General features: G+C 28.1%; 1 protein-coding gene across 2 annotated transcripts; it reads right to left on the bottom strand.

Annotated features, from left to right (window-relative positions):
* Positions 1-1,471: 1,471 nt before the first annotated feature.
* Positions 1,472-16,592, bottom strand: Slmap (Sarcolemma associated protein). 2 transcript variants are annotated; one of them, XM_065502177.1, is made up of 4 exons: positions 16,331-16,592; positions 7,287-9,115; positions 6,518-7,201; positions 1,472-6,304 (listed from the first exon to the last, which is right to left on the bottom strand). In XM_065502177.1, exons 2-4 carry the CDS (start codon positions 9,111-9,113, stop codon positions 4,850-4,852), a joined length of 3,966 nt encoding a protein of 1,321 aa, XP_065358249.1. In that variant the 5' UTR covers positions 9,114-9,115; positions 16,331-16,592; the 3' UTR covers positions 1,472-4,849. The 2 variants fall into 2 exon arrangements, with proteins under 2 accessions (XP_065358249.1, XP_065358251.1); XM_065502179.1 differs by lacking the exon at positions 16,331-16,592 and adding an exon at positions 15,112-15,448.
* Between the last annotated feature and the right edge of the window lie 4,769 nt (positions 16,593-21,361).

The raw sequence follows: 21,361 nt of genomic DNA on the forward strand, positions 1-21,361 counted from the left end.
AAAAGATTTTATAATTCAATACATTTTTAAAGCATTTTATAATGGATTGGAATTCAAGAAAAGTTGAATGAGTCAATTTAAAATTAATTCTTTAAAGAATGAATTCTCAAAAGGAATGAATTCAATACATTTGAAGTACAACTTAATTAGGACTATGATTTAATTTACGGAATGGTTAAGAGATAAAATTTATTTTGATTTCGAAAAAGAAATTAAGAATTAATTCTTTTGAACCTTTGATTTGAAGCGAGCAACAAAATTTTAATCATTCAAAGTTGATTTCCATTATGAATTAATTAAACAAAAAATTAATTATATTTAATATTTGGTTTTGGGAATGGATTTATGAAATGAATGGATAACATATTGCAATTCGAAATTAAATTAATTCGAAGTTCTGCTACATACACTTATATTCGAAAGTATTTTCTTTAGCATCGAATTACAAAGTAACCACCTGCTTTTGTATAATCTTTATGAAATATGTATTGTAATGTTTAATTTTTTTTACAATTTTTAGCTAATACTTTTTATTATTAAACATCCGCATGTTTTCATCTGCCATCTAATACAAACCAAATGTTTACAAAATGCCAATACACAAACCATATTAAATTATAAATTCCTAGCAATTAAAGGTCTATAAAAGCATGACACATGTTAACTTACCCTTCCAACACTCCCAACTTTTCATACAGTTAGATTACATGGCTATTGAAACAGTTTACTGTAAGCAACACACCAGCTTACTATTAGATACTCATGCTTTATAAACAAATCAATGGCGGGCAGTATTTATAAAACAATTATACATATGTATGTATGAAAAAAAAATAAGTCTTTAAGATAATGAATGTCTTGTATATAAGACTGTACAAAAAAATGTATACATTTTATAAAATTAATAAACAATATTTGAATTATAGGAATTTTTTAAGGGGTGGGGAGGAGTTTGTCAATATAAAGCAAAACAATAAAAGTGATTTTGTTTACAAAACATGGATATTTGTAGCAATAATAACTCATACAACAAATGCATAAATTTGTTGTATATCCTCGATCACTTGTACTAGGTGTGGTGTAAGTGTCCATATAAAATTCAAGAAAATATGGGAAGAAATAAATGTCATTGTTTTTTGAAGGGCAGTTAAAAAAAAATACAATCAAAATTTAAAAAAATTCCAAACAACTTTTTTCCCGTACATTTTTCCTTTCCTGTCAGATAAATAATATCTCAGACTCGAAGAATAGAGGTGATACCCACTGTCTTCGTTTGACTTCTTCTGGTAATGAGCAACTAAAGGTTTTTTAGCCTGAGTAGGGGTTAAAAAGTATTCATTATTATGGTATTAAGAAAACAATGGAAACTTAGGTTTAATTTTTAAAAAAATTGTCTGGTCCTTTTCCACTTTATATATATTTCTCTATGGTTAATACTTACTTACTGTAGAAATGTGTTTAAAAAGTCATATTTGTTTCGTTTATAATAATTATTTATCTTTCATTTTATTATAATTACTTATATTTTGTATATATTTCATGGTAATTAAATATTAATAATAATTGATTTTTTTTGTTTGTTTGTTTTATATGCATATAATTTACAATAATTTAGCATTTTTGTATTTTATCATTTTCAGCAAAATTTTATAATGATTTGTTTTTTTTTTTCTTTTTTAATAATTTGGTTTATCATTCTGGCAAATTGTTTGCATATCTAAAAAATGAAGCTTTTTTTTAAAAAAATAATAATTATTAAACAGTAAAGCTGTTGTATTAAAAAAGGGGAGATGGAGGCAGGGATGTTAACAAATTATAAGACAACAAAAAAGTAAAAAGAAGTTTTTAAAACCATATGATTTTTTTTACAAAAAAAAATTTCAAATAATAAAAATAAAATTATAACTAATAAAAATAATTAACTAAATGTAAAGAAAAACTTAAAATAATTAACAAATTCAATTTATTTTTCTTAGTTTTTTTTAATTTTTTCTGTTTTTTATCTTCTTCTACAAATGCAAATTTATGTGGTAGATTTTATTTTTTTTAAATATTTCTTGTGGTGTTTCTTTCATGTTTTTTTTTCTTTCGATTAAATATAATTATGTAATAAACAATAAGCTTATATAGCTGTGAAATTTATAAAAATACAATAGATAATGTGACAATAAATAACTAACACGTTTGGGTTTCGTTTAATTAAAAGAAATAAATTATTCCCTATACATATAAATATTCTAATACAAGCATGAAGTTTAAAAGTCAACAATAAAAATATTGATTTTAATATTTAAAAATTTCAACAATTTCAACAATAATATGACCATAGAGAAACATATAGCGGAAACTAGAAAAAACTCAAACAAAAAAATTACTCAAAATAATCACACATACGAGTGTTGTTTTTGTTTTCACATAGTTTTTTCTACAAATACATTCTCACCACTTAGGTTTTTGACAACTGAGTTAGGTCTTTGACAGAAGAGTTTCCGCTCTATGAATATGACGATACAATTTTAAAAATATTAACAATTTAGAATTTACATTGTTAAATAAGGTTTGTTTGTTTGAAAAGCTAACAATAAACAAATTGAGTTAAACATTTAAAAATGGGTTTCAACAATTTCAACAAAAATTTTACGATACAATTTTATAAAGATTGACATTGTTAACAAATGTTTGTTGCGAATTTTCAATTGTGAACATTTCACCAAAGTATACTTTAACACTCTGTCTATACCTGATAAATTTTTATCATGATAAACGTCAAAATGGTTATCAAGATCAAAAATTATCAGGTATAGTCTCCATTTATTATTATTATTGCTTCGTTATGGGAGTAAGATAAAGATTCAAAAGAATTTAGTTGAAACAATTTTATGGGGGAACATTTTTTTTGGTGAAAATCCATTTTTTAACAAAATTTATTTTTAAATTCGGTTAATTTGTTTCGATTTTGATCCATTGTCGGTCCGAATTTCTAAGACATTACATATGTCGTGGGAAAGGTCTGAATTCCTAATAAAATATTGAAAATCAAATTAAATTTTATATCCTAGCCACTACCTTTAAGAATTCATTACATATTCACCTCTATCGTGAAAAAATGTGAAATTTGTGTTCCCATGAAATATCCATTTCCCTCGAAGGGAAAATTGCTATCGTGATATTCCCCTAAACTTTTCATTCACAATAGTGGATTTTGTTCGTAACAGCTGTTTAATGTTTACAAAATTCCATCTAAAAATTTCACAACATGGGAAATTTTTTCCCGTGAACAAAGTTTATGAACGAAAAATGGGAAAAGGGAAAATATTTCATGTGAAATATTGATTCGCGATAGGGGTGATTAATTCATAGGCTTAATTCCTTAGTACTTCAAACGTTAATAAATCATTCCATTGAGAATTAACTTATTATTTAATATAAATTGTGCCAATAAATAAATAATTAAAACAGTTTATTTGAGTTATTCGTTTAAAAAATATGTCTGATGAGTATCAGCTGTTAGGGAAATTAACTCAAGGTCTTAAAATACCAGTATAAACTGTTTAGATTTTGGCTGTAATGTGGAGCCAAAATTATGTAATATGGGTGGAGTCTGAATGAGCTATAATACAATTTATTGAATGATTCAAATTTTTTTTAAAATCAAACCCTGCTGTTCATTCAACTAGTTCCGTTCCATCCAATTAGTTAGCTACTGAGAACTACTACTAGTAAAATAAAATAATGCAATTGAATCGCAACCGGATGTGTCAAGATGACAAACCACCTGACACTAAACGTGTCATCAGCCATCCCAGCAAAACCATCAAATTGTGATAGAATATCCCCCCTCAACACATCCAGCCTGCCTCCGAAGCCCTCATGATGACACTGTGCATCTTTTTAATTGTCCCGGTATTGAGGAGGCACAAATTCTCCAGCTCCCAGTACCACCTCATGACACTGATAATATTTAATTATTGAATATTTTTTCAGTGAAGAAACTCCAACAACAGTGGAACGGTTACTACAACAACTACAACTGATTAAACAAAATATTTTAATTCAATTTGGCTTTGATTAGAATTATCTAAAATTTAGCCATTCAAAGTTTGAATGAATTCTGTTCAAATAAAAGCTTGAAAGAATTAGTTTTTTCTAAATAATTATTACACCCAAATTGAATTAATTCTTAGCTCTGATATCACTAGCTAAAGTAAACCTTGTTATTGGTTGAAAAGTCAAACTAAATTTTGAAAAAAATAAAATAAAGTAAAACCCAAACTTTATTTTAAATTTATCCAAGTTTTTAATACACAATGTTTAATAAGCCTTTAATAAATTTAAAATTTGATTATGAATATGGTGGTTAAACAAAAAAAAGTACTAGTTTTGCAAAATAATGTTAATAATTATAATAATATGTATAAGAATAAGTTTAATTAAAGATCATATTACAGGCCTTGATTTTTGTTTAGTTTGTATATATGTATGTACGTGTATTTTGTTAAATAGATCTTTTGTTTTTATTATTTTTTTTGTTGTTGTTAATAATTGAAAATTGAGTTGTTTGCATATTTGTTTATATTACGATTATGTATTTTATTTTATATATATGCAATATATTTATTTTATTTATTTTTTTGTGTTAATAAAATATGTATAAGAAGGCGAAATAATGATTAGATTAAACAAAATAAAAAATACAATAATAATGTTAATGGATGGGTATTAAATATTATTAAACAAAACTGAATTTTTTTTTTTAAAAAAAAGTTGATCATGCAGGTTTTTTTCTTGAAGGTTTACAAAAAAAATCAAATGTTGAAATGGAAGCTGGAGGGATAGTTAGAAAAACTCTTTAATAGTAGGTTGTTAAAAAATATATTATAATTGCTAAAACAACAAAACTACAGGGTAGATATTGTTTAAGCAATAGTTCTTTTGTAGTCCCAGCATTAGCATTAAGTTTGAGTAACGCAATTTCATTGCGTAAATCAATATTTTCTCTTTGTTGTTCATCTAAGCGTTCCTTGTAAGTGATTAGCTCCTCCTCACGTTCTAAGGCTGTAACATTGATAGCATTTAAAACAGGATCCTCTTCTAGCTCCAATTCTTTTTCCAATTGAGCATCAATTTCTTGGCAGGGTTTGGTTGCTGATGTTGTTTCAAGTGCGTCGCTTGTATTCTTATTGTTTTCATTGATAACTTGTTCTAAAGCCTTTTTATCCGTTTTTAAAACTTCAATGATTTTGTTTAGGTTTTCCATTTTCAGTTTAACATCATCACATTCGACTTGCATTATTTCCAATGTATGCTGGGCCTCCAATTCGGTTTGCTGTAGCTTTTCATTTAAGGTCCCCACTTGTGATTCATATTCTTTGAGTTTTTCCATTAATAGCTCATCATTTGTTGTTTCAGTTTTAACATTTATAACTGAAGCAGTGTTAGCTGTATCTACAGAAGAGGCTAAAGTTATGCTTTCAACATCCGAGTCCGATTCTGTAATATCTGATGCGGAGGATTGTATTGTTGTTAGGTTGTCGAATTTCTTTGTTGCCTTTGATGTTGGACTTGTGGCATAGGTTTGGAATTGTGTTTTGACTTTAATGTTGGGCGGTGGTGACTTTTGTTTTTCGCCATCTAGCTGTTCGTTATATTTCTGTTGGCGAGACTCTTCTTGTTCTCTTACGCTATCCCAAATTTCATTGTAAGCTTCTCTTAGCATATTAACACTTGATTTTAATAATAGATATTTATTATTTTCCTTAGAAAGCACCTGGTTGGCAGATGATGTGCTTGATGATTTGCCATTACGTTTAATAATGAACTCTTTCTCAGCACAAGCACCCTGTTGTTCTTCAGCATCATCTTCATCGCTACTATCATCATCTTCATCCTCCTCAATCTCCTGTTTAATTTTTCTCTTTATATTATCTTCGTTAGCACTTGATTCATTATCATTTTCAGTTTCAGTTTCATTTTCAATTTCAGCTTCTAATTGTTTTAGATTTTTTTGTACATTTTTTAATTTACTTGTGAAATTGCTAAATAAATTTAATTCTTCGGGCATTTGTGTAGGTTTAGCATGATTTAACTCATGTTCGGTTAAACTGCCTGCCTCCTGACACTCACCGTCACCTTCGACCTCATCATCATCATTTTCGTTTTCATTGCATATGGCTTTGAATATATCAAAGGAGCCTTCGTTTTTGTTTAAATCGGAATTTTGTAACCACTTCATAATGGTCGTTTCTTTGACACGTTTGGGTGATGATTTTTGCTTTAATGCATCAAAGGCCTTGGCTTTTTTAAGCTTTGATAATTTAAAACGATTTAGAAATTTAGCTTATGTTTCATTTCTTTTAATTTAACATAATTTGCCAGGTTAGAGCATTTTGTACAAAAGTGAAAATTAACACGCATTTCTAATTTCTTAGAAATATATCCAGAATATGCAATATTTACTTTCGTACAAAAACCTTTGACCTGTATCTTAATAATAGAAGAAGCCAAAAAACCAACTTACCTTGGATTTATCCTGCTCCTCTTCGACACCATTTAATTTATCACCAAATATGGAAGATAACTGAGGTCTTGTGTTTGACTTTTTCCTATTTATGGCAAATTTAGCTTCCTTATCATCCTCTTCTTTAGCCTCAACTTGTTCATTACCATTGCGTTTATTTTCACTTGTTTCCACATCTACTTCATCATTATCATCGTCATCATCACTGCTATCTTCATCGTCGCCGAAATCCATGTCAGCTATTGCCGCATCCAATTTTTCTATGGCTTGCTTTTCCAACAGCTGCTCCTCATCTTCGAGTAGCTCAGCTCGTTTTATTAACAGTTCCGATATTTTCTTCTTTAAATCTTCACACTCTAATTCGCGTTCACGCAATTTATCTGTGAGCTCGACTATGCGCTGTTCTTCGCGTTCTTTTGCATCCTGTTGTTGGCGCGCCATCTCATCTTTGTATTCATTGTATTCCGTTTCGAGACGCAGCAAACGTGTGTTGACATCCTGTAGGGTTTGTTTAGAATTCATGATTTGATCGCGCAGCAAAGAACATTCGTTATCGGACTGTGTGTAGGCGGATTCCATTTTTGCTAGCATTTGCATGGCATCACAACGTTCTTGATAGACTTTGCGTAAGGCCTCTTTGGCGGTATGTTGATATGAACTTTTATCGTCGAGTAATTTAAGAACCTGGATTGCAAAAAAGAAATATATAATATATACTTGCACCGTTTCCTTCAGATTTGTAATCTGACAAAGGCGAGAATGAACCTACCTCATTTCTTAACAAATTTTCGGGCACATTTTTCTCCATGAACTGCAATTTCTTCTCCAGCGAGTGTATACGATGCAACAGTTGATCTTCGGTTATCATCGATTGCCAACATAGAGCGGAATTCTTGCGTGTAGCATCTAAGACGTTTTGTATATTACACAACTTGGAGGTTAAAACTTTCTCACGCTGTGATGTTTCCTGTATGTAGAGATTTAAACGATGCAACTCATCATAGCTGATGCGACCCTCTCCCGAGTACTGGCTACGGTGGGCGGATGCATCAATCGATATGGCCTCGCGACCATCAGGTAAATACAATTTAACGCAGGCTATAATACAGCCGTGCACTTCTTTGCGGGAATTTTCCAAAACATCAACACCAAATTTCACAATGTCACCAAAATGCAATTCAGCCTCTTCATCACCCAACTTATTGTCATTTATAAAGGTGCCATTCGATGATTTTGTATCTTTGACCCAGAATTTGCCATCGGGGGAATACCAAATGACGGCATGTTTACGCGATAATACTTTACAGTCGAAAATTGCATTATTTTCGGACGCTTTGCTCTTGGCTATCAAGCGACCCACCATGCACTCCACATTTGGTGTCAAGCTAATGGTACGTGTTTGAAATGGATGCGAGTTGCCCTCACAGATCAAAACAATCTTTGCTTGGCCATTATTATCGTACGATACTGCAGGTACTGATGTTGATGATGTTGTTGACGAAGTTGTGCCTTCCAGCAGATTGCTATCACTTTTGTTTTGATTATTTGTGTCCAACATGTTAAACGATTGATTCAGTTGTTTGGCAGTTAAATTGGTGGCGGCTGTGGTTGTAGTTTTTTGCAGACCAGCTACATTTGCCGTTAATGCCAATTGACTGAGAAAATTTGGCTGCAAACCGGCTGCTGCCACTGAATTGTTAGCATTGTTGGCATTGTTGGCATTATTGGTTGCATTCAAAGCCGTCTGTAATGCACTGCTCAGAGCCTGCGGCGTAATGGGGCAACTAAGTGGCACCTGTTGCTGTTGTGTAATAATATTCTGTTGTGTTTTAATGTTTGAGGGGGCGGTCGTTAGAGTATTTGTATTGGAATTTGGGTACGAATTAGATTCATCGAAATCCTTATTATTCCCAGTATGATTTAGATTATTGATAAGAGTCTGCTGTTGTGACTCCTCCAACTCTTTTTCCTCCTTTAACGGTGACTCCTTAGTGTTCTCAGCCATTATTTTTATACTATTATTGTAATTTAAAACAGATTCTTCAAAATTATCCTCTTCTTTTAGCTGCTGCTGCTTAGCTGTAGTGTTTATTATGTTTCCAACTTCAGCGATTTTGCATTCGTTTATATCGTCTTCGTTTATTTCATTCTTATATACGATTTCTAAAGAATTTTTATCTTTTATTAATTCATTTGTTTGTTCGTTGTTGGCGTTATCGTTTGCTAATGTAATATTTTTATTTATTATTGTTTTTGTTGCGGCTGCCGTTGATTCTGGTATTGCTGTTCCTGTTTCTGTTGTTGATATTACTGTTGTTGTTGTTGTTATTGTGGTTGTTGCATCTATGGAATTTATAGAATCTCCTGCTACAGTTTCTGATTGTTTACTATTTGTTGCATTACAATTTGCATTAACATTAACTGCTCCTGTGGCTGTTGCTGTTGCTGGTATCGATTCTGAGGGCGGCTCAGCAATATTGGCTGCTGTGCTTGACGTCGTTGCTGCTGTATTAGTACCGGCTGTGGTTGTTGTATTAGCAGTCGTTTTTGGTACATCTTCACTTTTATTTTGCCATTCGTTGCTGACTAAAACCATAACTAGAAAAACAAAATTTTTCAATCATTAATATATTTCAATTTTAATTTGATTTACATATAGTATAAGAAAGGAATTTATTGTTGCGTATTATTGTTAACAACTATGAATTGCATAAAGTACTTTTTTGTGCAATGATACAAAACAAAAAGAAATTTTAGCAAATAGGTTGGAATATATAAAAATAATTTAAAATTTACAAGATTCTTTATTATTTTCGTGTGGTTTTATAATTTAATAAATAGTGATAGAGAGCATAATATTTATTTTATAAAAAAAAAACTAATAAATAGATAAAGATCAGACATTTAGCTAGTCATTAGTAATTCTATATTGCTACGAAATTGCACTATCAATTTCGAATTTGGCGGTGTGTAACATTCATCATGTTTATAAACATTTCCACCAATAATATATCAACAATGTTGATAACACGTTGTTATTAACATTGTTTATAGGTATAACAACGTTATCTGTTATAGCTTAACATTGAAGCTCTAAAAATAGAACGTTTTAGTTTGTCAGTTGGATAATTCATGAAACTGCAAGAAGATGGCACTGTGTATGTAAATAGTAGCAGCAAGTAGCAAATGTTTGAAATTTTGTTTTTGCTATCCACATAAATATCACTTTGGTGACGTTATGTACAAAATTAGGGCTTGTGTGTATTCAAAAAAAAAAATAGTGGCTATTTAAATTCTTGTGTAACTTTAAATAAATAAAGAGTTGTTACAAAGTTTAAACTATTGATCGCTTTTATTTGCAAATAAAAGAATACAGTTTATTTAAAGGAAATGAACCACCGATTTTAAAAGGTAAAAACGTACAAATATTAATGTCCAAATTTAAGAGTAGTTTATCTATAGTACGATAAACTAATAAATCAGATAAACCCGAATTATTTGCATTTACAATCAAAATGATTTTTTTACAAAAATTTCATTCAAAATGCAGAAATTTTAAAAGACCAAAATCATTATTTTGCTGAATTTTTTGAAAAAACATTTTTTTTTTGCCTTTTTTATATTACATACTTGAATTTAAATAAAAACATTTTATTGGATTTTTTTAAAAAAATTTAAGAAAAAATATTTTTTGTGAAACAATTTTCGGTGAACAAAATTGGTGGAAAAAAAATGTTGTGAACAATAGACCAAAAAACTCGAGGCAGTAGTGATATATTGATTATATTTCAGCCATTTGTGATCAGATTTTATCAATTTTTAATAAAAACCGAACTAGGACTATCTTATATATTTAAGTATCAATCATGTTTGTAAGTTATTTGGGTCTTCAACAGACATACGGACATGGCTATATCGACTACGCTTTCCTTAACACTTTATGGGGTCGCTAACCCAGCTAGAAGTACTTCCTGCTGGGATAACTAGTTTCTTTAGAAATTTAATTTAACCGATTATATGCATTGACCGAATAATAGAAAAACACATAGCATGTCATACGATTACGACAGACTACACTAAGATTGTTTATAAAAACAAAACAAAAAATTAAATCCAATTGTAAGCGAATAAAAGTTGATTAACCTTTTTGATTGTATGCAACTGTAGGAATAAACATAATCAACATATCGCTTACTTAATGCAAGACCATCCCCATCACAACTATAAATTTAAATATTTTGTAGTGGAAACTAGAAAATTAAACTTTAGCTGCAATCTTAGGTTATTAAAGAAGACACAGAAACATATTTCAAATACAACAAAATTGCATACAAACTCATTTTCTTGATGCTGTATTTTGGTTTATTTTTTTTTTGACTTGCGACGTTATTGTATTATGTGAGCGATATGTTTTCAATATTTGGTTATTATAAATCTAAATAATAAGTTTCGAAACAATAATATAAAAACATACATAAATACACAAGTACATGAAAAGAAAAACAATTTATTCCCTGGCCAAAAACCAGAAAAAAAAATGTTTAAAGTAACTTGAAAGTTGGAAAATTTAAAAATAAACTTATATAGAACAAAAAAAAAATAGTATTATTGGGCAAACCATACAATACAAATAACAACCAACAACTGTCTAAAATGCGTGCATATGAAGCCAAGAAAAATCATTTAAGCAGTTGCGTTCGTTCGTTCGTTTGTGTGTGTTTATTTTCTTTATTATTGAGTAATTGTGGTGTTATTTTTGTAAACAGACAAAAAACCACCAACAAACAGCAAGACTGCAAAGAAAAAGAACGTATCTATGTGTATATAGACGGACAGATCCACTTGCACATATCTACATGTGTACATACATACATATCTACATATATATTTCGTATAATATAAACAAACAAAAGTTATAAGCAAATTTTTAATAAGATTCAAAATTTAAAAGAAACAAGAACAGCGAAAATTTTAATTTTTAAGTAGAAATTTTATAGGAAAATATTTTAAAGTTTTTACAACCAAGAAAAGTGATTTTTTTGAAAAGAATATTTCGCACTTGATCAACAAGAGGGTATTAACTCAAAATTTTAAAATTTTCAGTAGAGGATAAAAACTGTTTGTGGTTACATTTTAAGAGAATTTGAAAATCTGAATACATCATAGTATGTAAATTCCATTTAAAAATATAATTACATTGTTTTTCTTTAAAAATTTTTCCAATTATTGCAAACAAAATCTGTTTTTTGAGTTAATACCATTTTTCTGAAAAAATGTGAACAATTTTATTACAAAAAGAGTCACAATTCGAATTAAAATCATAAAGTAAAACAAATTTTATCAACAAAACAGTATCAACTCAAAATACAACCAAGTATAAATAAAACAATTTGATTATTTTTAACTGGAATAAAGGCTCAACTCAAAATAATACCTTTTTTGTGAAAATATACGATGTATTTCTATTTAAATTTTTGTATTAACTCAAAATAATACCTTTATGTTGTATAAAAGTAGTCACTAAATTATCACGAAAATGGTCTCAAATGTTGTTTTCGAGATGAAAGAGTAATCGGAATACGTTGAAATTTTAACAGTAGATAGATATTGATGTTGTTAGTTGATTTCTTGAAAAAAGTGAAATTTTCAAAATTTTGAGTTAATACCCTCTTGTTGATCAAGTGCGATTTGTTCTTAAAACATTGTTTTCAATATTTTATTTACGAATTTTATAAATTTTGTAAATGTACATTTAAAATGAACTTGAAAATTCTTAATTAATGATAGTATTGAATTACATACATGTATTAAACATAAAACTAAAATATATATTCACATGAGTACACAATATCAAAATACGTAATTTAGTTAAATCCTATAAACCCTTTGTAAAAAGGCTGTAATATAGTTAATTCAAAAAATATATGTACATCATAGTTATATTAGCATAGTACTTGTATTGCTCCTGAAAAATGATGTTACCTGGGCAACAACAATGTTTGCTACATGCTAAACATAATTAACCTGTATTAGTTAGTAATGACGAGTCATAATAGTACTACAATAAAGTATATACAAGGGTTGTTTCTAATAAACTGTGTTATATACATTTTATTTACAATACAAAATTTAAAGAAATGTTTTTTATATTAAACTATAAATGATGAACTAAGAAAAACTATGCTGATGCTATGCCCAAAACTATTAATATAGTATAACACTCATACCAATTTCATGTTTCTTTTTTTTATTATTTTAGGTCATTGTCCACTATTTGCTTTATCACAAAATATTTAAAAATAAATGTGTGATTGTAACCGCTAACAAAACTAAAAAAACACAATAGAATACTAAATTGTCAAATTAACTTTTAAATTTTAAAAATTTCTATTGTTTCCATGTACAGTACAGAGAGAAAAAATAGCCTATCACAAAATTACTGAAAATCAATATTTTCATAACAAAATTGCTAATTCTAAAAAAGAAAAAAATTAACAAACTTAAAACCACAATCTTTACAAAAAATATTATCAGTCCATGAATAAAAAATTCCCCGGGAGTTTGTTCCCTGGGAGTTTTTACCCATTGAATTCGAATAGGAAAAATGAGAAAAGGGAAAAAATTCCCGGGGAGTTTTTATTCATAATTGGGCTGTATATAAACATATTTTTAAAAACGGTCGTGGTTTTTTGCTTATCTCTCTGACATTTGTGGGCTTTTAATTCCACAAAAAATTCAAAACTTTTCACAAAAATAAACAAATTCTCTATTATGGCAAAAAAAATTAAATACTATACAAACAAAAAGTTCCAAATTTTTCACAAAAATATTCAAGTTTTACAAAAAAAGTATTCAAAAAATAAAATAAAAAAATGTATTTTTAAATTTTTTCAAAATTTTAAAAAATATTTAATTTTATCTCAAATTTCTTAAAAAATATGATTTGTTGGAAATTTGAGATTTAACTAAATATTAAAATTTTACAAAAAAAAAATTCACAATTCGTATGAAAGACATCAAATTCGTAAAAATACTAATATAATTATTTTGGCCTTTTTAGGCTTCGTATTACAAATAAATGAAATAACGAAAATTTAAAAAAAAATATAATTTTTAAAAGAAAATACAAAACTAACATAAATTTCACAACAATAAAATTAAAATCATAAAAATCGCTTTATGGAAAAAAGCTCTTATCTTAGTTTAGTGATTTGATAATTTAATATTTGATTTGAAACTAGTTTAACTATTATTTTACCCAATACTCTATTATCAATGTAGCTACAGTAGAACTAATAACAGTTCGAAAAAATTCTTACAGAATTGTTCAACTTCAAAAAAAAAAAATGTAACAGAATCTGATAAAAATTTAATGTATATTTGCTATTCGAACAAAAATATATTAAGGGTCCTCATGTAAACGCTTAAAAGCCTCGCAAACTGTCCAATCTGTGCATTTTTACACTCTAGCACATGAAATGTCAAAAAATGTATGGAAATTCGTTTGCACAACTCCGATAAGTTTGCGCGACAATTTAGACTCGCAAACTTGAATTTATTGTGCATTTGATGAATCAGCTGCTTTTGTTTACTTTTATTTATAAGAAATAAAAATCAAATAAAATATAATAATTTTTTTGCATGTGAAAATTGTGTAACTTTGGAACAGAATGATTGTATTAAATGACATTGTGTATGAAAACATTACCCAACAGCTAGAACATAAACAAAGTCCTCCAAACTATGTATACCACCGTTTGTTCCAAAGATTTAACTTTCATTCAACATTTTAAAATTAAAATTTATACAATTTGAAAAAAAATTATTAAAGCTTTTGTTGAATTTATGTATTTTTATTTGACAAATATAAATTTTCTGTATAAACTTGCACAAAATTGAATAGGTGGGTTCATGAAACATGTCGCGTAAATTTGACCATTTGCACAAATGGGAAACTTAAGCGTTTAAATGAGTACCCTTATTATAAATAAGTATGTATTTTAAGAAATATTAGCAGAAAACCTAAAACAAAACTTCCAAAACCACTAATGAATTTTGAATATGAAATACATGTTAGTGGTTTAAACAAAAAATTCAAACCGCAAACAAATTTTTAAAACTTGAATACCTATACAATAATATTCTACGTCACATTGTATGGTACAAGTATGTATGTATACAATGAATAAATAATAATAAAAATAAATTTACATTTCTATTGTTTTTTATATGGAGAAACGAAAAACTCTACTCATTTTTTACGAATTTCTCTAAAACAAAACTAAATCACAGTGAATCAGATAAATAGAGATCTAAAAAAAGAAAACTACACAAACATTTTTGAGACAATCAAAACAAATTAAATTTTAAAAAAGTGCATAGAGAGAAAAAAAAATGAAGGAAACAAAAATGTGTAAAACGTTAACAGAATTTTAAAATATAGTGAAGAGCAGAGTGAAAAAGTAATTCGCATAAATATTTGACATAATTAAAGTGTAGAAAATATTAAGTAGTAGTAGTACAATATAAAGTAGTACATAATTTACATAAATTAGTTTTTACTACAATTGTTAGACAGATACTATTTTACTGACCAGCAGCTAGACTAGCGGGCAACAAATCTATACAACAACATGTTGTCAATTTTGATGAAGTTGATGACGAGGATTCTTCAGGCGGAGACGACGTCAATGTGTTAAATAAAAGCAAAATGTTATACAAAAATGTGACAATCAACTGTGACTTTTTTTTAAAAAATCAGAGAGAAAAAAACAACACCCCTTAGAAGTTTTACAAGATATTTGTCATTTGGTTAATAATGATGATAATGATGTTGATGACGTTATGGTTTCCTTTTCAACGTTCATTTAGTATCATGTTTCATACAATGTGAATTTTTCACTTAGCTAAAAGCCTAAAAATTCAAAAAATATATTACATTATAGGTATTAAAATTTGCATATACATAATTACAAAATACATACGTATTAATGTTTTTAATTTGATTAATAACATTTGACACTTTTTTAACTAAAGTTAGGGTTCAAATGTTTAATTGATATACCTTTGTTCCTTGCGGTTTTAAAACTATTTAATTTTCAATCCTGTTCTTAATTGGGATATAAATAAACTCATTACCATTAGATTGGCACAAACTTGTAAATAGGTATATATTTTAAATACAAATTACATAGACTATTTACATTAATTTATCTGTTTAATATTATTATTTTAACGAAAATAAAATGTACAAAAATAAAACGCTAATTGGAATTCCGTGTAGTTTCCGAGGAATGAACTCAGTTGTGTAGCACCACTCAGTCAGTTGAGCAGATTCTTGATTTTTTTTTTTGTTTTTTGTTTTTTAATATTTTGTTATTATTGTCTTGTTGTCTCGTCTCGTCAACTATGTTTAACTGTATGTGGATTGTATGCGACAAACTGACTGACTCGTTGGTTCATTGCTTGATTAGTTGTTTTTTATTATTTCTTGTTATTGTTGTTGGTGTTGTGTCAGCTAGTTTTGTTGTTGTTATTATTGTGTGCATATATTATTAATTCCAATAAATTAACTCTACTTTAATTTCTTTAATTGAATTTAATTGCACATTTTTTTTATTCACATCATACTTTGCTTTACTTTTTCTTTCAAAATATCTACAATCTTTTCAGTCTTTTTATTTCTTACTTTTTTTTGTTTTTCACTCTGTATCTTAATTCTTTTTTGTGAATTTAATCGATTTACTTTTTATTTTCAGCATATTTTTTATGCATTTTCTTCCTTTTCTTTTATATGTTTTTTTTTATACGCACCTTTTTCTTGATTCTCTTTTTCGTTTCAATATATTTTTTTGCAAAAAAAGAAAAATAAGAACTATTATATCGTATTATCTTGGAGAATTTTGTTTTTATTCATTGGAGAAAATTATTATCTTAATAAAATATATCGATTTGTATTGATTTTCGTAATTTCGTTTTTATAATTAAATTTTTTTTAATTATTTTTTCTTTTATATTATATTATTTCACCAAAATTTTTCTCGTTTTGCACAAAAGAAGAAAATTATTAGAAAAAGTTGTACACTGAGAGCAAAACGTCAAATAAAACTGATTAAATTAAACAGGGTTGCATGTAAATAAAGCTTGCTAACAAAACAAACACAAGATAATATTGAGTGGTAAGTTTTTGTTGTTATGGTGAGTTTTTGATATAGATTTTAAATGGAAATAGAAAAAATATTCTTATTTTTTCAAAAGTTTTTTTTTTAAATAACTGGAATATAATTATCGGCATCGAATGACGTCTAACAGAAAAACATTTCAATGTAATACCAGGTATTTCTAAAAAAATAATGATTGATATATTTGACTGCAGCACCCTGCGTCTTCACAAGCCATCATGTTCATAAAGGAACTGGATTGGCTGTATTGGGACTGACTCGCTGATGGCTTATGTGGGTGATATTGATCAATTAAGGGCCATTACTACAACTTGCCTTTATGTTCATAATAGTAAAAGTTTACTTTAAGGGTATCGTTTTCTATTGCTTACAGGCATGATGTAATAATGGCCCTAAATATGATTTTAGATTTTTCATATAAAACTTGATATTAGGTGGGAAATAAGAGTGATCGCAGATATTTGATTAGTAATTTTAGATTTTTCATATAAAAATTGTTATTTGGTGGGAAAAAAGAGTGATCACAGATCAATGTCCTTTTTCCTCTAGGACCCCTTATTAAAGATTTATTAGTGATTTTAGATTTTTCATATAAAAATTGATATTGACATATAAGAGTGATATTTGTCTTTTTTCCTCTAGGACCTCTTATTAACGATCTGTGAGTGATTTTAGATTTTTCATATAAAAATCGATATTTGGTGGGAAATAAGAGTGATCACAGATATTTGCTCTTTTTCCTCTAGGACCTCTTATTAATGATCTATGAATGATTTTAAATTTTTCATATAAAAATCGATATTTGCTCTAATTAACGATTTATTAGTGATTTTAGATTTTTCATTTAAAAATCGATATTTGGTGTGAAATAAGAGTGATCACAGATATTTGTCCTTTTTCCTCTAGGACCTCTTATTAACAATCTATGAATGATTTTAGATTTTTCATATAAAAATCGATATTTGGTAGGAAATAAAGTGATCGCAGATATTTGCTCTTTTTCTTCTAGGACCTCTTTTCTATGAGTGATTTTAGATTTTTCATATAAAAATCGATATTTGGTGGGAAATAAGAGTGATCACAGATATTTGTCCTTTTTCCTCTAGGACCTCTTATTAACGATCTATGAGTGATTTTAGATTTTTCATATAAAAATCGATATTTGGTGGGAAATAAGAGTGATCACAGATATTTGCTCTTTTTCTTCTAGGACCTCTAATTAACGATTTATTAGTGATTTTAGATTTTTCATATAAAAATCGATATTTGGTGGGAAATAAGAATGATCACAGATATTTGTTCTCTTTCCTCTAGGACATCTTATTAACGATCTATGAGTGATTTTAGAATTTTCATATAAAAATTGACATTTGGTGGGAAATATGAGTGATCACAGATATTTGTCCTTTTTCCTCCAGGACCTGTAATTAACGATATATGAGTGATTTTAGATTTTTCATATAAAAATCGATATTTGGTGGGAAATAAGAGTGATCACAGATATTTGTCCTTTTTCCTCTAGGACCTCTTATTAACGATCTATGAGTGATTTTAGATTTTTCATATAAAAATCGATATTTGGTGGGAAAAAAGAGTGATCACAGATATTTGTTCTTTTTCTTCTAGGACCTCTTATTAACGATCTATGAGTGATTTTAGAATTTTCATATAAAAATCGATATTTAGTGGGAAATAAGAGTGATCACAGATATTTGCTCTTTTTCTTCTAGGACCTCTAATTAACTATTTATTAGTGATTTTAGATTTTTCATATAAAAATCGATATTTGGTGGGAAATAATAGTGATCACAGATATTTGTCTTTTTTCCTCTAGGACCTCTTATTAACGATCTATGAGTGATTTTAGATTTTTCATATAAAAATCGATATTTGGTGGGAAATAAGAGTTATCACAGATATTTGTCCTTTTTCTTCTAGGACCTCTAATTAACTATTTATTAGTGTTTTTAGAATTTTCATATAAAAATAGATATTTGGTAGGAAATAAGAGTGATCACAGATATTTGCTCTTTTTCTTCTAGGACCTCTTATTAACGATCTATGAGTGATTTTAGATTTTTCATATAAAAATCGATATTTGGTGGCAAATAAGAGTGATCACAGATCAATGTCCTTTTTCCTCTAGGACCTCTTATAAAAGATCTATGAGTGATTTTAGAATTTTCATATAAAAATCGATATTTAGTGGGAAATAAGAGTGATCACAGATAATTGCTCTTTTTCTTCTAGGATCTCTAATTAACTATTTATTAGTGATTTTAGATTTTTCATATAAAAATCGATATTTGGTGGGAAATAATAGTGATCACAGATATTTGTCTTTTTTCCTCTAGGACCTCTTATTAACGATCTATGAGTGATTTTAGATTTTTCATATAAAAATCGATATTTGGTGGGAAATAAGAGTTATCACAGATATTTGTCCTTTTTCCTCTAGGACCTCTTATTAACGATCTATGAGTGATTTTAGATTTTTCATATAAAAATCGATATTTGGTGGGAAATAAGAGTGATCACAGATATTTGTCTTTTTTCCTCTAGGACCTCTTATTAACGATCTATGAGTGATTTTAGATTTTTCATATAAAAATCGATATTTGGTGGCAAATAAGAGTGATCTGAGTGATTTTAGATTTTTCATATTGGTGGGAAATAAGAGTGATCACAGATATTTGTCTTTTTTCCTCTAGGACCTCTTATTAACGATCTATGAGTGATTTTAGATTTTTCATATTGGTGGGAAATAAGAGTGATCACAGATATTTGTCTTTTTTCCTCTAGGACCTCTTATTAACGATCTATGAGTGATTTTAGATTTTTCATATAAAAATCGATATTTGGTGGGAAATAAGAGTGATCACAGATATTTGTCATTTTTCCTCTAGGACCTCTAATTAACGATTTATTAGTGATTTTAGATTTTTCATATAAAAATCGATATTTGGTGGGAAATAAGAGTGATCACAGATATTTGTCCTTTTTCACCTAAGACCTCTTATTAACGATCTATGAGTGATTTAAGATTTTTTATAAAAAATTGATATTTGGTGGGAAATAAGAGTGATCACAGATAATTGTCCTTTTTCACCTAGGATCTCTTATTAACGATTTATGAGTGATTTTAGAATTTTCATATAAAAATCGATATTTGGTGGGAAATAAGAGTGATCACAGATATTTGTCCTTTTTCCTCTAGGACCTCTAATTAACGATTTATGAGTGATTTAAGATTTTTTATAAAAAAAATTGATATTTGGTGGGAAATAAGAATGATCACAGATATTTGCCCTTTTTCTTCTAGGACCTCTTATTAACGATCTATGAGTGTTTTTAGATTTTTCATATAAAAATCGATATTTGGTGGGAAATAAGAATGATCACAGATATTTGTTCTCTTTCCTCTAGGACATCTTATTAACGATCTATGAGTGATTTTAGAATTTTCATATAAAAATTGACATTTGGTGGGAAATATGAGTGATCACAGATATTTGTCCTTTTTCCTCCAGGACCTGTAATTAACGATATATGAGTGATTTTAGATTTTTCATATAAAAATCGATATTTGGTGGGAAATAAGAGTGATCACAGATATTTGTCCTTTTTCCTCTAGGACCTCTTATTAACGATCTATGAGTGATTTTAGATTTTTCATATAAAAATCGATATTTGGTGGGAAAAAAGAGTGATCACAGATATTTGTTCTTTTTCTTCTAGGACCTCTTATTAACGATCTATGAGTGATTTTAGAATTTTCATATAAAAATCGATATTTAGTGGGAAATAAGAGTGATCACAGATATTTGCTCTTTTTCTTCTAGGACCTCTAATTAACTATTTATTAGTGATTTTAGATTTTTCATATAAAAATCGATATTTGGTGGGAAATAATAGTGATCACAGATATTTGTCTTTTTTCCTCTAGGACCTCTTATTAACGATCTATGAGTGATTTTAGATTTTTCATATAAAAATCGATATTTGGTGGGAAATAAGAGTTATCACAGATATTTGTCCTTTTTCTTCTAGGACCTCTAATTAACTATTTATTAGTGTTTTTAGAATTTTCATATAAAAATAGATATTTGGTAGGAAATAAGAGTGATCACAGATATTTGCTCTTTTTCTTCTAGGACCTCTTATTAACGATCTATGAGTGATTTTAGATTTTTCATATAAAAATCGATATTTGGTGGCAAATAAGAGTGATCACAGATCAATGTCCTTTTTCCTCTAGGACCTCTTATAAAAGATCTATGAGTGATTTTAGAATTTTCATATAAAAATCGATATTTAGTGGGAAATAAGAGTGATCACAGATAATTGCTCTTTTTCTTCTAGGATCTCTAATTAACTATTTATTAGTGATTTTAGATTTTTCATATAAAAATCGATATTTGGTGGGAAATAATAGTGATCACAGATATTTGTCTTTTTTCCTCTAGGACCTCTTATTAACGATCTATGAGTGATTTTAGATTTTTCATATAAAAATCGATATTTGGTGGGAAATAAGAGTTATCACAGATATTTGTCCTTTTTCCTCTAGGACCTCTTATTAACGATCTATGAGTGATTTTAGATTTTTCATATAAAAATCGATATTTGGTGGGAAATAAGAGTGATCACAGATATTTGTCTT

The sequence above is a fragment of the Calliphora vicina genome, chromosome 2 (assembly GCF_958450345.1).
Source record: "Calliphora vicina chromosome 2, idCalVici1.1, whole genome shotgun sequence".
NCBI classification, from domain to species: domain Eukaryota; kingdom Metazoa; phylum Arthropoda; class Insecta; order Diptera; family Calliphoridae; genus Calliphora; species Calliphora vicina.

Coding starts and splice junctions, on each gene's coding strand:
- Slmap (XM_065502177.1), bottom strand. CDS start 9,113: ATGGTTTTAGTCAGCAACGAATGGCAAAATAAAAGTGAAGATGTACCA. Junction 7,202..7,286: donor AAAATTTGTTAAGAAATGAG/GTAGGTTCATTC, acceptor TTTGCAATCCAG/GTTCTTAAATTACTCGACGA. Junction 6,305..6,517: donor AGGAGCAGGATAAATCCAAG/GTAAGTTGGTTT, acceptor AAATTATCAAAG/CTTAAAAAAGCCAAGGCCTT.